The sequence below is a fragment of the Diabrotica undecimpunctata genome, chromosome 6 (assembly GCF_040954645.1).
Source record: "Diabrotica undecimpunctata isolate CICGRU chromosome 6, icDiaUnde3, whole genome shotgun sequence".
Taxonomy (NCBI): Eukaryota; Metazoa; Arthropoda; class Insecta; order Coleoptera; family Chrysomelidae; genus Diabrotica; species Diabrotica undecimpunctata.
In genome coordinates this window covers 32,185,464-32,204,363 of record NC_092808.1, presented here as the reverse complement: position 1 = coordinate 32,204,363, position 18,900 = coordinate 32,185,464, and the positions used below count along the sequence as shown (strand labels likewise).

Genomic DNA, 18,900 nt, shown 5'->3' with positions numbered 1-18,900 from the left:
ATCTTCCACTACGAAAACCCTGTTGTTCGTCTACTAATCTTATCCTCTGATTTATTATTACTTGTAAAATTTTAATTGTAAGTTTTAGGGTAGTATTTAATAAGTTTATACCTCTAGTTTTCTAGCTGTTTTTTATCTGCTTTTCTGAATAGTAGAATTAGTTCGCTTGTTCTCCATTCTTCTTCTTCTTTTGGTGCCTATCCTCTGTGGATGTTGGCAATCACGTTGGTCCATACAACTTTTTTGACAGCTGCTCTGAGCATGCGGCGGTAGCACCACATTTCGAAGGCTTCTAATCGTTTGGATGTTGCCTCCGTCAAGGTGCAGTCTTCGACTCCATATAAAAGGGTATAAAATACATAGCATCTCAAGACTCGTGTTCTTATATCAATGTTCAGGTGCATATTACATAAAATCTTCCTGAGGCGATTGAAGACAGCTCTCGCCTTTTCTATACGACATCTTATTTCCTGTGAGTGGTCCCATTCCTTATTTAGGCTGCATCCAAGGTATGTAATTTTGTCGATTATTTTCAAGGGTTCATTATTAGCTGTGAATTGGTGCTGTATTACGTCGTTTTTACTTACTACAAGAATTTTGGTCTTCTTACAGTTTAATTTCATGCCGTATCTGTCACAGGCTTCCACTACACGGTCTATTAATGTTTGCAGATCCTCCGCATTATCAGCAATCAAAACCGTATCGTCCGCATATCTTAAATTGTTTATGATTTCACCATTGATTTTTATACCTTCTCTTAAACCATCAATAGCTTCCCTGAACAGCATTTCCGAGTAAGTATTGAACAACGTCGGTGATAAAATGCAGCTCTGACGTACTCCCCGTTTTATCGTGAATTCTTATGAGGTTTCATTGTCTACTCGTACAGTTGCCCTTTACTGTAAGTATAAATTTTTAATTAGGCGTAAATCTTTCTCATCACTACTAGATTCTTTCAGTATTTGAAATAATTTTTGATGTTGCACCTTGTCAAATGCCTTTTCAAAGTCTATAAAGCATGCGTAGACTTCGCAATTTACGTCTCAAGCTCTTTGTATCAATACTTGTATGGAAAATAGGGCCTCTCGCGTTCCCAGTCCGCTTCTAAACCCAAACTGAACACTGCTAATGTTTTTTTCAAGTTTTCTATATATGAGAGAGTAAATAACAGAAAGAAGAATTTTGAGTGGATGGCTCATTAAGATTATATATCTGTAATCACAGCATCTGGTGGCATTTGCCTTTTTGGGGAGAGGGATGAAGGTGGAAACTAGCCAATCTGTAGGAAATTCTGCAGTTTCATAGATTTTGTTCATTAGCCTCTTTATTGAGTTGGTTGTTTTCAAATAGTTTCAATATTTCAGCTTGTATGTTATCAGGTCCAGGTGCTTTGTTGGTTTTTAGTCTTTTTATTGCATATGTTAGTTCACTGAGCGTTATTTCTGGTCCTGAACATCCAGAAACACTGACTTCTGTCTCTTGCTCTTCCTTGAATAATTCTTCCATGTATTGCCTCTATCTCTCAAGTATTCTCTTATTTTCGTAGAGCAGATTGTTGTGCTCATCTAGTATTAAGTTATGACTTCGTGATCCGTTTCCTCCCGTTAAGTTTTTTATCTTTTTATGTAGGTTAAAAGTGTCATGCTTCTGTTCTAGGGATTCTATTTCTATGCATTGATCTTGTAGTCATGATTGTTTTGCTTCTTTAATCTTTTTCTTAATGACTTTGTTTATTTCTTTGTACCTTTCCTCACTCTTATTTCTGTGTTTTCTTCGTTCTTCCATTAGCTCTAATATTTCTTGTCTCATCCATGGCTGTTTCTTTATATTGTTTTCTGGTTTAAGTTTATTATCTACCACTGAATTACATATATTTTTGATTTTATTCCACATATCATCCACACTTATGTTTTCTTGATTAATATCTGAGATTACCGTGCTGTTTATTTTGTTGTTGAACTCCTCTTTGACTTCTTCTCTTGTGGTTTTATCTTTCAATTTTATTATATTGTATAATTTTATTTAATGTTGTTAATTGTTCTCTCATTGCTGCTCCACAATATTTCAGTAATTTGTTTGGTATCCCGTTTTTACCTACTGCTTTTCTGTTCTTCAGATTTTCGAGTATTTTACGAACTTCGTGAACATTTGTATTAAGTTCTTCATTTGTGGTAATTTCTCGTGATTCTGGTTCTAGCGTCGTTTGTTCTTCCTCTGCATAGAGATTTTTTAGGTAGTCAATCCATGTATTTGTCGTTTGACCTCTTATAAAGATCGATATTTCCTTTTGCAGATCGTAAAAATCATGTTCCATATCTTTCGAAAAGCGTTCCCAGTGATCATTTTTTATTTTTCTTATAAGTGCATGTGTTTCGTTTTTAATTGTCTTGTAATTATCGCATGCCTCTTGTGTTTTGGTGGACTTACTTTTAACGCAATTAATATTAAAAAAAAATTATTGGCAACTAAATATTGGGACATATTGTTATTTTGCATACTTTATTACATACTTCGACTAGGTCATTCACACTCAACGTCTCAGAAGCTCATGACCACCTTACAGCAATATGTTTAAATTTAGAACGATCATCCGTCTCAGATTACTGTCATATGACAAATAATTAATTAACAATAATTAAATAATTTAATTAAATTAAATTTTTCAAGCCGGCCCTGTTTCTTTTGCCACAACCTATGGTCAAATTTCCGCTACTGTTGTCATCGCTTATCCTATCGAGTCGTTGAATTTTTTTTTAACCTCCCTACGGAGGTTGGTAATCATAATGGCTATTTTTATTTTTGAACTCGCTGCTCTAAACAAATCAATCGATCTGCATTGATACCAATCACGTAGATTCTTCAACCATGAGTTCTGCCTTCGGCCAACAGATCTTCTTTCTTTAATATTTCCCTGTATTATGAGTCTCAAAATTTCATATTTTGGTCCCCTCATCACGTGGCCTAGGTATTCCAGTTTCTGGTTTGTATAATCTTGATTAGTTCTGTTTCTTTACCAACCCTCTCCAGTACTTCTTTATTTGTAATTCTATTAGTCCATGATATTTTTAATACTCTGCGGTATAACCAGAGTTCGAAAGCCTCGATTCTTTTTAAATTGCATTTTTTTTAATGTCCAAGTCTCAGCTCCATATAATAATATTGAAAATATATAACAGCGAATGGTACGTAGTCTGATCTCCAAATTTAGATTTTTGCACGTTAGGGGTGGCTTCATTCGTATAAATGCTGATCTGGCAATCTCTATTCGCCTGTTTATTTCTACAGTATGATCATTGGTTTCATTGATCAAAGTTCCCAAGTACTGATATTTTTCTACTTGTTCAATCACGTTACCATTGATTGTCAATAGGCGATGTATATTTTGTGGTCTTTTTGTAATTAGCATGTACTCGTTTTTTTAGCGTTTATAGTAATTCCCATCTCAGCACTGTTTATACTTAAGCTTTCGATAAGATGTTCTATAGATCTTCTATACTCGTTGCTATGATCACAGTATCGTCTGCATATCGTAAGTTGTTAATTAATTTTCCGTTAACGGTAACTCCCGCTTTGATATTATTGAGCGTGTTTTGGAAAATTTCTTCAGAATATAAGTTAAACAAAAGTGGCGATAAAACATATCTCTGTCCAACTCCTCTACAGATCTTCATTTCTTCTGAGAGTTGCCCATCAATTTGAACTATGGCACTTTGGTTCCAATATAATATTTGCACTATATTTATGATTTTACTGTCAATGCGCTTGTTCATAAGTATTGATATTAGTTTTTCATGTCTTACTTTATCGAAAGCTTTTTCGTAGTCAACAAAGCTCAAGTGTAGATCAATGTTTACATTCCGACATCGCTGAATCAATATGTTGATAGCAAATAGTCCTTCTCGAGTTCCCATTCCATTTCGGAACTCGAACCGCGTCTCGCTAATATCCTCCTCTAGCCTTTCGTATATTCTCTTATGTATTACTTTCAGCAGTACTTTTAAAGTATGACTCATGAGGCTCAGTGTTCGATAATCAGAGCACTCTTTTGCTGCTTGTTTTTTAGGGATGGTTATAAATGCTGACTTCAGCCACTCTTGTGGTATTATTCCCGTATCGTACACTGTGTTGAATAAATCTGCCAATACTTCCAAGTTATTCTCTTCCACTAGTTTTAACAGTTCTACTGGTATTTCATCTAATCCAGCTGCCTTATTGTCTTTAGAGTTTTTGATAGCATATTTGATTTCATCTATCGTGATGTTCTGTACCTCTAAAGGATTTAATTCTTGTATTTTCTGCATTTTCACCTCTTTCATCTTAGAAAAGTTCTCTAACGTACTCCTCCCATCGTCTTAATTTCTCTGGTAAATCTATTATTAGTACTCCTTTTTTGTCTTTTATGTGTCCTTGCTGTCTATTTCGACCCATTCCAGTTACTTCTCTTATTTTTTTGTGCATTTCTCATATCATATTGTGTTTTTAGTTCTTCTATCTCTTTACATTGTTTCATCAAATAGATTTCCTTAGTTGTTTTGATTTTTTGCTTAATTATTCGTTGTATTTCTTTATACTTCTGTAGATCTTTTCCTTTATCTTTCCTTCTTTCTTCCATCTGTAATAGTATTTCTTCTGTCATCCACTGTTTTTTAGCCATTGACCTATGTTGTATCAAACTTTCTTGAGCTGGTTTCAGTAATGTGTTTTTTATATTATACCACTTTTTATTTACATCCATAATTTGTTTGTTGCCAGTTAGTGTTTTTTGCATATTAACATTCACATTATTTTTTAATTCGTTTTTTATTTCTTCGTTTTTTAGCATTCTTACATTAATTTTTGGTTGTTGTTTTCTGAGTTCAATTCTTTTTAATTTTGATTTAAATTATACTAAGAGACATATTTACATCTTGTCCACTGATTAACCGCCAGGACCGGAATTGTTCTTTTTTTATAACATTGTTCCATTTTAGTTTTGTTTAAGGCGCTGCCACTGCTTCCTGAGTTTTCTCTTTTGAATTATTTTCTCTCTTATACATATAGAAACACATTCATTTTTCAAAATACAAAAGATAAACGTACAAAAAGTTATTTATATTTTCACAATGAGATATTTTACGAACAAGTTATCGCACAGTTGATTTCAAAAACAAATTTAAACCGTCACTTGGTTAATTTGTTATTACGAGAATATTATAACAGAAAAAACATATTTACAGGAATGAACAAATGTAATAAAAATCTTAATTCAAGTAGTCTAATGTTTCTCTAGAGCTTTCACCAGCAGATCATTCATTGATGTCAATAGAGTTCGAGGATCTTCTACTAGGCCAGCTCCTACCATGGAGTTCGCAAATAACTAAAAAGAAAAAAGTCTGTCAATAAATAAACTCTGGCATAACGAATATTTAGGATAAAAATAAACAAAGAGCGCCCTTCAATAATAAAATAAGTCTGTTCAATAGTTTATGGACTCATTTTCGACAAACGTTTTCACTCGGAAGTACGAAACTTTTATTACCAGATATAGCTATAATTAAACAATACGACCCATTTCTTAACAATTCTAAAAGTTTATATGAATTTGTTGAATACACACAGCTTCTAAAATTTTTCCTCGAACAACAGTGATATTTAAAACTTATACTGGAGAATTCAATGTTCAGTCACGAAAGCCTAAAAGTAGAATAATTTGTTATGAGTATCCAATGTCCAGTGTTTATGTCCAAACCGAAATTAACCCGTTTCAAAATTTTAGTCCATATAACTTTAAATGTCAAATCTGAATTCTTTCATAAGTTTTTCTGTATCTTCTGCAATTTTGGCAGCAGCAATTCCTGGATGGATAGACAGACGGACTGCACACAATTAAAGAATTCAAATTTTTCTTAGATTCTTTTCTTTCGACCCCATTACAGGAAGAAATAAAATTTAAACATTAAATTATCCTATCAAACTGATTAAAAATTCAAAACAGTAGGGTAATATTCTATTGTATCATGTTTGCTTCAAAAATATTTTCAAATGTCAAAAATTTATTGTCATTATTTTGCGATGGAATAAAATTTTATTTGATTTTAAAATGCATGAAAATATAAATCATGGAATTCAAAATCTGACAAAGATCTATATTTGCTAGAAGTTAGTAAGTCCCTAATAACGTTTGAACAATTAATTCTTCCATGCTCATCTATTTTATTTAGTCAGTTCTTATTAGATTTTTCTATAAACCGTTTACTCAAATAACATATAATACAAATAGTCCCTGCATCTCTTTCTTATGGGACGGGTTTATCAACCACGTGATCTTCCCATTGGTCATTTACGTCCATCCAGGTTTGGATGATTCCATGTAAAATATTTTGGCATTTCAGCATGAAGTAATGTTCTTGAAAATGGATCGCTTGCGCATGTCTCGAAGAGACTTGTCATCGTTGTTGCAGGTGGACGTCAACTTGCCTGTATGCGGCGTCAGCTTCTCTAATTACATTCCTCCATAGGTACTTCTCTCCTACTCCTTCTAGAAACTTGCAGATCAGCGATTCTTCTTAGTGATTGATTAGCGTGTTAACGTTGAACCTACCCGAACCATCGTAACGTATGTTCTCTCAGTTTGGCACCATTTGACCCTTGACGTCCTCTAATGTATTAATTCTGAATTTTAACCTTTTGTTGTGACTCTACTTATTCATCTAAGTATCCGCATTTCTGCCAATTCTTTGCTACTCTTTCTTTTTAACTGCCCATATTGTTTCCTATATCATAGCTAGTCTTATGGTAGCCTTACAGAATTTTCCTTTTAGTCTTATTGGAATCTTTTTATAAATATTGTAGAGTGCTAGCCAAAAGTCCTCTCCCACCTCGTATCTTTTGAAAGGTTATACTTATAATAGTAAAATTTGGACAGGGGAAATAAACGGACGTAGTCTTCTCAACTAGTCATAACAAGTGAGTAATAGTGATAGATGACGTTACAGTGCCACTGTGACCGATAATTTTAAATGGGACCTTATGGAAAGTGATATCTCGTTTGAAAGGTATTGAAAATACCTATTTAATCATACTAATTTTGTTTGAGTTTAAGCTGATTTGATGAATAAATTAAATAAATACTAAAATTATAGTTTTGTATTACATAAAAACAATGTGTTTTAGTGGGGAAAGTACTTTTTCGTCAATGGAAATGTTAACTCGCACGATGTGAGGTATTGGAGTGACACAAATCCTCACGTCTTTCGTGAAAAACATCTTAGATATTAAATTATATAGATATTAAATCTTAAAAGATATTAAATTATATAAAAATTTATCGCAATGTACAATGTATGTTTTCTATGTATTAATATGACATTAAAATATATATGTACTTACAATAGTTCGAAAACAAATTGCTATATATTTTGAAAAGGATACTTATCTGATGGGTATTGTTTTAATCATATAGTGTGGCAATTCCCATTAAAAACTTTATCTCTAAACAATTCTGATTAAGATATACGAAAATAATAAATGTCACTCAATTGTATAAGTGCTTAAAACTCTTAACAATTATGGTTACAAAAGTCTTAATTGTTTCATTAACAATTAGGCAATTTGTTTATTTAGCTTATCAGATAATTGTAGAATGATTACTATTTAATCTAGTTTGCGTTGATTTTCAAAACTACTACATCTTTTGTTTTTATTAAACTTTGCCAGTCCTGTTTTCTTTTATATTCATTTGTCAGTTGTAATGATTTTTTTATACATGATTCACTAATAACATACTCGTTTAATAGTTTTTTTCTAACTGTGGTGATTATATAGTTATTAGTTTTTTCTTCATTTCTTATTTTGTATATTATTGTTTTTCTGGTAAACAAATTAGATCAAATTATTTTTAATTTTGCAAAAATTTATTTAAAATAAGTTATACGACGTCGTGTCTGAAACAAGACCACTTAAAGAAAGCTGGTAATTTTAGCAAACAGTATTTATTGAATCAAAGATTACCATCTGTATAGATAAGTATGTATATCGGGGAATACTTAAGATCCCGTGGACTGACCGAGTCACAAATGAGGAAGTCCTCAGAAGAATGAATAAGAACCGAGAGGTACTGACCACCATCAAATCTCGAAAGTTACAAGTCTTCGGACATATCATGCGAAATGAATCCAGATATGCTCTCCTTCAAGCCATCCTGCAAGGAAAAATATTTGGAAAACGAGATCATCGTTTTCATCAACATCTCTGCAGCTTTTTCGCGCTGCTGCAGATAAAATAAAGATTGCAATGATGATCGCCAACATTTGTAACGGATAGGCACATCAAGAAGAAAGAATAGATAAATGTTGCGACACAAGTGTTATCACGGTCATTGGTTGGTATGTTAAGCCGCGTACTTGAGAATTCACCCTGAATGACCATTCGTTTGCCATGTTTTGCTCAGATGAGTACGGAGGGAGCCGAACGGGTCCGTGCCGCTCAGCCCGAGTCGAGATTTTTCGATAATTCAAGGTGAGCAGGTACTCGTTTCGTGCTAAGTGCGTCCGGGAAAAATCTCGAGATGGCCCGAATGATCAAACAGCTTTAACAAGAAGTGAAATGGCGTATGCGATTGTGCAATTTAAATATATTTGTTGCGTAACAAAAAACAAAAAATGGAAAGACAATATTCTTTTACTTATCGACCATTTCAGAAGATTTGAAGAGCTTTGAAATCCAAAACATAAATTATATTTTAACAACTTGAAAAAGAAGATGCATGGGAGAGAATTTCCTAATTAACTTAATGAAAATGCCAAAAGAGAATTGCCGTAAGAAATTGGAATGCTTCAAAGGTTTATACCGAACGGAAAGAGCAAAAATTAAAACGAACTAACACAACTGGTCACATAATGTTTCAGACAGTCAGTCTACTATGGCTTGAAACACTTCAGGAATTATTTCTCCAATCGCCTGTTTCGACATTTAACCACCAGTAGTGCGAAAGTAACCAGAAATCTAAGCGCCAGAGCTAGGGCTTTTTCTATATATATGGCTTTTCTGAAAACAGTGTCCTTTCTCCCCATTTTATTTCCGATACTATTGAGGAGAAAGTCAAAATCCACTCGTAACATTCGAGTAAAGTTTCTGGAGTTTCCTTCTGTTTCGTGCCCAATAATTGCTAATATCAGGGCGTTCCTTTCTCTGTATTATTTCCTGTCACCATCGGTTTTCTGTTGTTTGCTGAATTCCGTGTTCGGGCTTTCTACGGGGTTAAAAAATCCTGCAGGTAAATGTTTATGTGGTTTTTCACTTCAAGTAAATTTTAAAATAATAAAATTTTCAGAAAAAGGAAAAAGACTAATAATCTGTCACATTGGCAGTGAAGATGAGTTTGTTCCAGAAGGGCTTTGGATGTTTGAATCGAAAAAAGTGGGGACTACCATGAATTGATGGATGGGAAATCTTTCGAAAATTGGCTCCATGTTAAAAATGCAACTGCTGGCTATCGTTGAGGAACATAAGGGACAATATAATAAATATATCATTGATGAGATGGCAAAAAGCCAAAACAAAGTAGTGTTAAGGCTGCCCCCATACCATTGTGAGCTCAATCCGATTGAGCTCATCTGGCATAAGTAAAAAATTATGCCAAAAACACTACTTTTAAATTTGCAGATTATGAAAAATATTTTTTATAATTCACTAAATAATATTAGTCCAACTACGTGGCAGCAATGTATGCAACACGTTCAACAAAAAGTCGAGTCCAAAATGTGGAAGTTAGACAATATAATAGAGGACCATATCGAACCCATAATAATAAATCCAGACGAAGCCAGCAGCACATGTAGCTACTCAGACTCTGAGTTATTTAAATGCTTTGATAAACTTATGACAATGCTACTTTATTCAAAATGTTCACTTTGTTATGTATTTCTCAGTTAATGAATATTTTATTTTAGCACATTTTTCTTCAATGGAACATTAAATTTTTGCTGTATTAAAAAAGTTTTACTCTTGGGTTTAATATCTGGTTTATTTAATATTATTCAAAACCTTCACAGATTAGTTGTTTCTAGAAGTGAAAAGTCTTAATTTTTGCGCCCCTCGATAGTTACTGTGGCTATCACGGCACCCGCGGAACCCGCTGTGGCCACACCTATGGGCACTTAAGCCAATGAAGAATCATAAATCGCCAGGAAAAGACAGGATAACCGTGAAGACGTTAAAAAATAGGAGAAAACAACAACGGAAGAAGTCATTTTTGCAACAACTTTTGATTAGATTTCGCAAGAAAATACCGATGTATTATTATTTATTATTGAAGATAACAATATATTTTTTTAAATATTTAATGATATATGTTACAAAAATTTACAGTTTACCTGTTTCGCTAACAATTCACCCAGTACTGGATTTGTGCCCATTAAGGTATACATTTTCTTAATAATCGGGTGTCTGAAAAGTAAACATTATGTTTTAAGTATCATAATTATCTAGTAAAATACAAATAACGTTAATCAAAAAGTAAACACGTAGCACACATGTTTCTCGTATACTACGATAGATCTATTTCACGTCATAATTAACTTCCATTTCAAGATCGTACAATATTACAGGGTGGCACAAAGTGTGGTTTTGTAAAATATTCAAGAAAAATATATCTCATATAGAATATGATGAAGTAAGCAAGTTAAAAATACAGTAAGTAAAAAGAAACGGGAATATCACAAAGGAAAACAAAAATATATACAGAGAAGCTCAGAATGAAGAAAAATTGATTTGAAAGCAAACCCATCAGCAGAAGTTTATTAGTAAAATTGATTAAACCTAACAGGAGCGATGTTGATTACCCTAACCGCCTCCATGAAGGTCACACTGGACCTCTCTCCATTAAATATATGGATGGAGGAGTCGAAGGTAGGAGCATACATGCTTCCTGGGTAAGACGCCAGGAAGCAAGACGAAAGGGTACCGGGATCAAATCTGGAGAGATAATCGAGATCCAGTAGTTTACCGTCGTTTTTCCAGGACGGGACGAATGAGAGTCGAATAAAACCAATCTCATGATGGCAGATCAATGCTGGAATATAGACGCTATAAAACCGATGAAGAACTTGGGGCTGGAGTATACGGAGGGAAACCTAGGCTTTAGTGAAATCCCAGGTAATCTCACTACTCTCTTCGAAGCAGAAATTTATGATATAGAGACATGCTTGCAGGAAATATTAAAGAGGAACTGGGGGTCAGATCTATTAAAATGATATCGGATAACTGGCGGCATTAAAGGCACTGGAATCGAATCGAATTGACTCCAGGTTAGTCGACTGGAACTGTCTTCAAAATCTGATTTGGGTAAAAAAAATAACAAATTAAGTTTACTCTGGGTGCCCGGACATACATTATCGAAGAAAACGAAAAAGTGGAGCTACTTACCAGGAGAGGGACAAAAGAGACATTCACAGGTCTCGTACCTCTAGAAACCTCTATCGTAGGTTTCCTTACAGGACACTATCGCCTCAAGGGACACATGAATAAAAGACTGTCAGAAAGTGCGGTTACAGATTTTTTCAGGCTGAATACGAGACAGCGGAACACTTTCTGTGCAACTGCCCAGGGTTGGATAGGATAATTAAATCAGGATCACAGATAGTTAAATCAGGTAACTGAACTGGTTACTTCAAGATCCTGATACTCAAAAATGCTTCATTGGAAGTTAAAGACCAATCAAAGGATACTATGATTGTTAAGTTCCAGTTGACATGCCTTTCGAAGTGTTTGTTGAAGATAATTGAATGGTTGTTGGAACTGAAATTTTCTTATTTTTTTTTTCTGATGGAAAGACAAATGTTGCACATAAGATTAATGGATAAAAAGAGAAACGAGTGGATAACAGAGAAAACAAAAGTGATGGATGTTAGACAAGAAGTTGCAAAATTGAAATGGAGATTTGCAGGACATAATATAAGACAAAAAGAAGACCGATGGAACAAAATTCTTATAAGTTGGAGACCGTGGGAATATAAACGAAGCAGATGAAGGCCCCAAATGAGATGGGCAGATGATATCAAGAAACACGTGGGCTCTAGGTGGATGACTATAGCGACAGACAGAGAAGAATGGAAAAGGATTGGGGAGGCCTATGTCCAAAGATGGACCGAAGAAGGCTAATTAGATAGATAGATAGGTTACTCTTAATCCTAGAAGATAAAGAACAACTTTACCAGAAGTATTGTCATTCTAATTATATATTATTATAATTATGTATTATAAATAAAAGATCTTATTAAATGAAGGTCCAGAGAGGCTAAATATCCTGTACCATCATACTACAAATTACGAGTTTCTGGCTTATGTTTAATTATGCTTTAAAATACTTACTTTGGATTAATCTCAAATTTAGGTTGTAAAATAGCGTATCTTCTGTCTTCGGAAACACTGTGACTTTGTGTTCTGATAAAATGTCTCGCGGCTGCCATCTCTTCTACCGTAACAACGCACGGATGACTTTCTAGGCGAGTGGTAGCGGTTACTGCCGCAACTTTATCACCTAACTTTTCTTTTATCCATGCTGACAAGTCATTAATCTCACTCCGTTTTAAACTATCGTCTCCTACAAACAAAAATAATAATAAATATTAATGTTAATATATGACATTAATCATCACAATATTTTTATGTATTTTTGATAAATAAAAGGGCTCATATAGTATATGAGCCGAAAGTACCGAAGATCTTCAATTCTCCATAGATCGAGACACTAGAGAATGCTCCAAGGATGGACTTGGTATAAATACATCAAAGACAAAGTTACTTGTGGTTAGTAAACAAGATGTTGGCCCTATACAACTAATTGTCAACTATGAGCCGATTACAAAACGTAACCATTTTAAGAACCTAGGACGTTGGAAAAACGAAACACTAAATCCGGATGACGAAATTAAAACTCATAGAAATTGCAAGAGAAGCATTTATGAAACTTAGATCTATACTGTACAATTCTCAGCTAAACTTACACCTAAGAATCAATTTCATAAAATGTTATGTGTATCTTGTATTACTACATGGATGTGGAACCTCGATTGTGTAGGATCGATAAATTGCTTCTGTATAATGATAAATAGCATTGGTTAATAATGCATTCCAGTTTTGGAAGGTGCAACCATCGCTTTATGCTATAATTGGTATTTTTAAGGGCAAGCAATTTTCTTGGCACCATTATAAAGGGTGAAGTTATGACAGTTTAATTTAGTTTTGAAATAAATGGCGGTTGCGTTCAAATGCGAAGCTGTTTCTACAGTTTGTAAATCCATCGCTATCATAATCACCTCATTTTGTTTGTAGCATGATCTTTTTCCCTTAAGTATCGAATATTTAATATATAAAAATGTATAAGAATTTATTTGATACGCCCCTGGTTGGTACGTAACAGTAATCTGAAGTTTGTTTACCCAGGTGTACCTATATGCCGAGTCATCTAAAGAAAATATTAACTGCGTAGTGTCTAATTGCGTTTTAATTTAAATAAGTTCCCACAAAAATTTGAAGTCCCAGCACTTTAAGGTCTATTATCGAATCAAAAGCGTAGTTAAAGTGAGATCCGATTGGCTGGGAGTTAGAAACTAGTACGGAAAGAGACTAATTTGACGCGAAGTGGGAGTCGAGGTCGAGTGTAACGGTCGAGGAGGAATTTAGAGTTTCAAAAACCGACAAATTTTGGCTTAATTCGGCGAGTTTTGGTTAAAAGAAGGTGATTTAAGCTCAAAATGATATGTGGCAGTCTTTGTATAGTGAATTAGTTAGTCAGTTGTTGGAAGCTGTTTTCTTTGTCAAGGAATTTGATAATAGCGCCCTGAAAAGTGTTTTAAGTGAAAAATGAGCAACCGAGTTTTGAAGACTACATATTGTTATCATCCAGGATAACATGAAGCCCAGTTTGATGTTGGACCTCTCTCAAGATTTGTCCAGCTTCCATTTTGTGTCTTCCATGGGTCGGATCTAGATCATTTGAAGTTTTTGTGGGACAGTGTTATTTGTATTCAATTTTTATTAAATTCAAAAGAAATAATAAATTTAAACCAGGAGTTTAAAATTATTTCTTTTAAAAAAATATTCACCCTTGAAATTTTTCAGGAGAGAAAAACTTTTCTTTCTAACCAGCAAGAGGATTTTTTTAAAAGGCGCCCTATTTTGAATAGTTTAGGAATCTTCTTGTGTATTGTTGCCCAGGACATTTCTGTAAGTATTTTTATTTCTTTTTTGTATTTAGTCCTCCCAGTCCTCCCCAAATAAAGGAATCCTTATCCACGACTCAGCTCTCCAACCAAAATACGAGTAGCTGTTCGCAAACGTTTAAATTTATTTGCTTACCCTATCTCCAAGCCTAGTAATTGTTCAGTTCCCATCTTTTAGCCCCCTATAAGTAAATTATAAATTTTTGCACGTTTAGCTATTTCTTTGTCACGTTCCTTATCTTGTCTTATCTTTTCTTTCATTGCAACATGTTTTTGCCAAGTTTCATCATTCCAATTTCCATTCACATGTTCAATACATAAATTACACTGATCTTTCTTAGACTGGTATAAGCTAAAGTTATGCATTTTGAAATATTTTTCTAATACAAATCTCGCTAAAGCTTCAGTTTTGTTCTTGTTGCACTCTGTTTCATAAACCTTAAAAACTTGATTTATAGAAGGAAAATTCTCGTCCAGATAAAGCTTATTGGAATCTTTCCTTGAATAATGCGACAATTGTTTAGGAAGTTTGTGAAAATAATCGTCCAGAAACTTTTTGTAAGCATCAAACAGTCTGACTCTGTGGTTTTTATCCATTCTGGACTTATTCAAGTACTCAGTTTTAGGATACATTGCGTATTTCGATTCTTTTATCCAATTTTCGACAGTAAAAGTTAATAAGGCAAAAGTATTTAAAAACATGGTCCTGCAGAAGTAAGTTTCTCATTTGCATTGCTTAATGCATAACGTAGAGTTCCCTCTCGCCTGCTTTAGTCTCCTTCTGTCGTTGGCCTAGCCACACAATGTCTTTCCACGTGCGAACAAACATAAATATTCATATAATGTTTTCTATTTATATAATCTAATATTTTCATCAAACAAAATATATTATATCAGAATATTTATATCTTCAATTTCCAATAAATTTGTAACAATTTATTTTTCGAACGATTTCCGAAGTAGAAATTTAAACGTCAATAAACTTAATTTGTATCAAAGTTTCAATATCAAGAATACAGTAGTCTCTCTCTATAACGATTCCCTATATAACGATAATTCCTCTATAACGATGAAAATAGTAAACGTTGGTTGGTTTGTCATAAGAACAATGTATTAATTCTTTCTCTACGCCGATATCGTTCTCTCTTTATAGCGATAACTTTTTAGAGTTCAATAGTTGATGACAAACGTGCTATTGTGTTTAAAGTTCAGACTACGTGAGTCACGAGTGGCAAGGTCATTGTCCAGCGGTTGGTTTATTTTGCGCTTAAGGAATGCGGTCATCTATTCTACTCTTTCTTATCAGAGAATTAAGTGACTCACGTTTATTGTTCGGGCGGCGTACCTAACTGTTATCACACAGATGTTTCCAGTTTGAGTTGTGTCTTAGTGTGTCAACAGTCAACATGTTTTCGAAAAAGCGTAAAGTGCTCTGGGTGGAGGAAAAGTTATCGATAACTCGAGCAATAGAGAAAGGTGAAAAGGAATCGGATGTCGTTCGCCGGACGGGGCTGTCTCAGTCAACTGTGGCTACGATATGGAAGGACAGAAAAAAGTGGCTTAAAGCGGAGATGGAGGGCGGAAGCAGGAAGAAGTTGCGGAAACCTCAGCACGAAGATATATATCGTGCTATGCTTCAGTGGTTCCAGCAGCAGCGTATGAACCATATTCCACTTTTTGGGGCTGTGGTCAGGACAAAAGCTGAGTTTTTTGCAACTGAACTTGGAATTGAGAATTTCAAGGCATCTGACGGTTGGCTGAGCAAGTGGAAGCTGCGGTACAAGATTAACTACGGACAAGTCAGCGGAGAGGCTCGCGATGTTAACAAAAACGTAACGAATGATTGGCTAGAAAACGTGTGGCCTGGACTGAGGGCACGATATGCCCCAGGAGACATTTTCAATGCGGATGAGATTGGATTGTTTTTTAAAATGACACCAAACAGAACTTTAAAATTTAAATTGGAAAAGTGCGTAACAGATTTTGAAGAAGTTTATGAAAATGTAGCTACAACATCTGGACTTTCTGACGAGGACATCCTGCAAACAGTTCGTGTAGAAGAAGAAGAAAACAGTGACTCGGAAGTGGAAGCAGAGCCAGAACCAGCTCCGATCCCTCAGCAGGCATTGGATGCGGCAAAAGTACTGTATCGATTGTTCATCCACCAGGAAGACGATATGAGTGCTGTGGAAGATTCGATGCGTCTTCAGGACAAGGTCAGGTCAGTTCTGTGGAAAGGGAAAGGAAGACAGACCAAGGTGACAGATTTTTTTGATAATGTATGCTAAATATATTTTACAGTAGCATATTATTTTTTTTATGGTACAGTACACATGTTTTAATTGTACAGTCATTTTTTATACTGTATTGCTTATATTATTCGTTAATAAATCTATGTGGAATACATGTTAATTCATTTATATTCGTTTTGATAATTTTTTTAAATTAAAATAGGTTATTAGTACAATATTATTAATATTACAGTACCGAATTTTGTCTCTCTCTGTATAATGATGAAAATTTCCGGTCCCTTGCATATCGTTATAGAGAGAGAGGATTGTATTTTCAAGAGCCACAAAAATAAGGGTATATCCAACCATGATTCGCCCCCACAATAACGCATGGAAGCGGGACATGAACGCTGAACCAGCTTGAAGAAACAAAATTACTGGTATTGGAACAAAAGATACTATGGACTTTGGGACTGGAAAAGAATACATAAGCACGAATTTTAATTTATTGTAATAACTAATTTTAATTTTTACCTTGTTTTTAATTGGTATTAATAATCAAAAGTACTGGTAAAAAGTTTTGAGGCATCCTGTATACAAATATTTATAAAAAATTAACTTTTTGTAGTATTCCAAACAGTAAACATTATTACCAACCATGACAAGTACTGCCGGACCGTGATTATCGGTCACACTTGACCGAATTGTGTCACGTAACAGTTAAATTTTTACTTACCTAAATTTGTTAGATCATTAGCATTTTTATCCTCTCGCATATCTTTTTCAACGGAAACTAATTTGTTACCCTTGAATTGTTGAAGTTGCATAAGGACTAGTTCATCATAAGGTTCATAACAGAACAACACTTCTTGTTTTCTACTTTTCAGAGATTCATAGTAAGGAGAGTTTTCAGCTAATGTTCGGCTAAAACATATAGAATATAGTTTATTGTCAACAATAGATAAATATCAAAATAAAACAAAATCATAAAATAGTAAATTAACAAACTAATTTGTAAAAGAACTGAAATGAAAAGTGACTGTAAAACTATTTACGAAGTCTTTTATCAACCAGTTTCCCTCATAAGTTTCCCTTATATCGCTGATGCCGTCGCGTTGATGATGTGGAAAACAGGGCGCATAATTTTCAAGTTACCAACATACGTCGGTAGCACCATATTTCAAATGCCTCTAACCATTTGATGACATCCCCTGTGAGACTCCAGCTTTCTACCCCATAGTGGAGGACAATATATTATGTTACAGAGAATCTTCCTAAAACTGTTAAAAGCTGCTTTTCATTTCCAATAATTATCGATGTTATTTCTGTTTAGTACTTCGTATAATTGTCACCACATCTTTTTCGACGAGAGCATTATTTTTGCTATTCTTTCCACAGCTCGTCTACATTACATACCCCGCAACGTATTACACTTACATTTTTTTCTTTCATCTCCGTTTTTCCGGTTTTTTCAGTGCCCTTCTTTCACTCACCTATGTAATTGTAGGTTTGATTTTGATTACAGTTTTATAAATCATTGTTTGTAAAATGATTTATACATATTTACATCTTATAATAAGACAGGGCTTATCCAAAGAAATTCGGAAATTTCTTTTATCTAAGGTTTTAAAAAGTACCTGCGGTCCAACTAAAAACATAAACACAAAACACCAACTCTGTTATTACTAAATTAAAACTATAACAAATAGCAGATCGAAATAAACGCGTACTTGTCAATATGTAATTAGAAACAAAAAAATATTCAATTCAGAAAATAAATCTAAATTGAAAAGTCTAATTTTGGATTATAATGATTGCCTAATGACAAAGGTGATTTTGATAAAACATGTCTGATTTGAAATTCAAAATGTTAATACCGGCTTATTTTTCGATTTATAACTAAATAAGAAAGTCAAAATCTGCAAATAACATTTTATACACATTAAAATATTATGTAATAAATCTGCCGGACCATATTAATTGATATGATTACTAACATAGTCAAGTTCGAATAACATGGTCAAGGTATTTGAAATTAGTGCAATTTTACGTCATTGACCAAGTCACGCTTATTTTATTTATTCAAAAACGAATATCACCGAGGTTACTGATATAATGCATGTTTCTTGAAATAATACTCCTATACGAAGCAGTATGCCTGTTCTGAATTAACCATTTAAATAAAAACGACAGAGAAAAATATTCACATTTGAATTTTACATAAAAAAGACAATTACCTTGGAGCTGCTAAATAATAAATAGTCCTATTATCTGTAGCTCTTGCCAGGTAGTCATTTAAAGTTACTTTTTTGTTGGGAGCTTCATGCGATGATTCGAATAATAATAAATTTGCAGCACTTTCCTAGAACAAAAAAAAAATCTACAATAAATACTATTTCTTTGAATACAGATCTGACTGTATATGTAACTACATTAAAGGCCACTTTTGTCAATATATTTGTAATGTA

At 33.8% G+C, this 18,900-nt stretch overlaps 1 protein-coding gene across 1 annotated transcript in view; it reads right to left on the bottom strand.

Moving 5' to 3' along the window:
- Nucleotides 1-5,076: 5,076 nt before the first annotated feature.
- Trap1 (TNF receptor associated protein 1) overlaps nucleotides 5,077-18,900 on the bottom strand; it is a 60,795-nt gene continuing 46,971 nt past the window's right edge. Inside the window, exons 9-13 of the mRNA XM_072534567.1 lie at nucleotides 18,670-18,794; nucleotides 17,169-17,356; nucleotides 12,349-12,580; nucleotides 10,353-10,425; nucleotides 5,077-5,356 (exon numbers count right to left, since the gene is read on the bottom strand). Of these exons, the coding sequence (XP_072390668.1) occupies nucleotides 5,255-5,356; nucleotides 10,353-10,425; nucleotides 12,349-12,580; nucleotides 17,169-17,356; nucleotides 18,670-18,794 (720 nt within the window). The 3' untranslated portion in view covers nucleotides 5,077-5,254. The remainder of the gene's footprint in view (nucleotides 5,357-10,352; nucleotides 10,426-12,348; nucleotides 12,581-17,168; nucleotides 17,357-18,669; nucleotides 18,795-18,900) is intronic.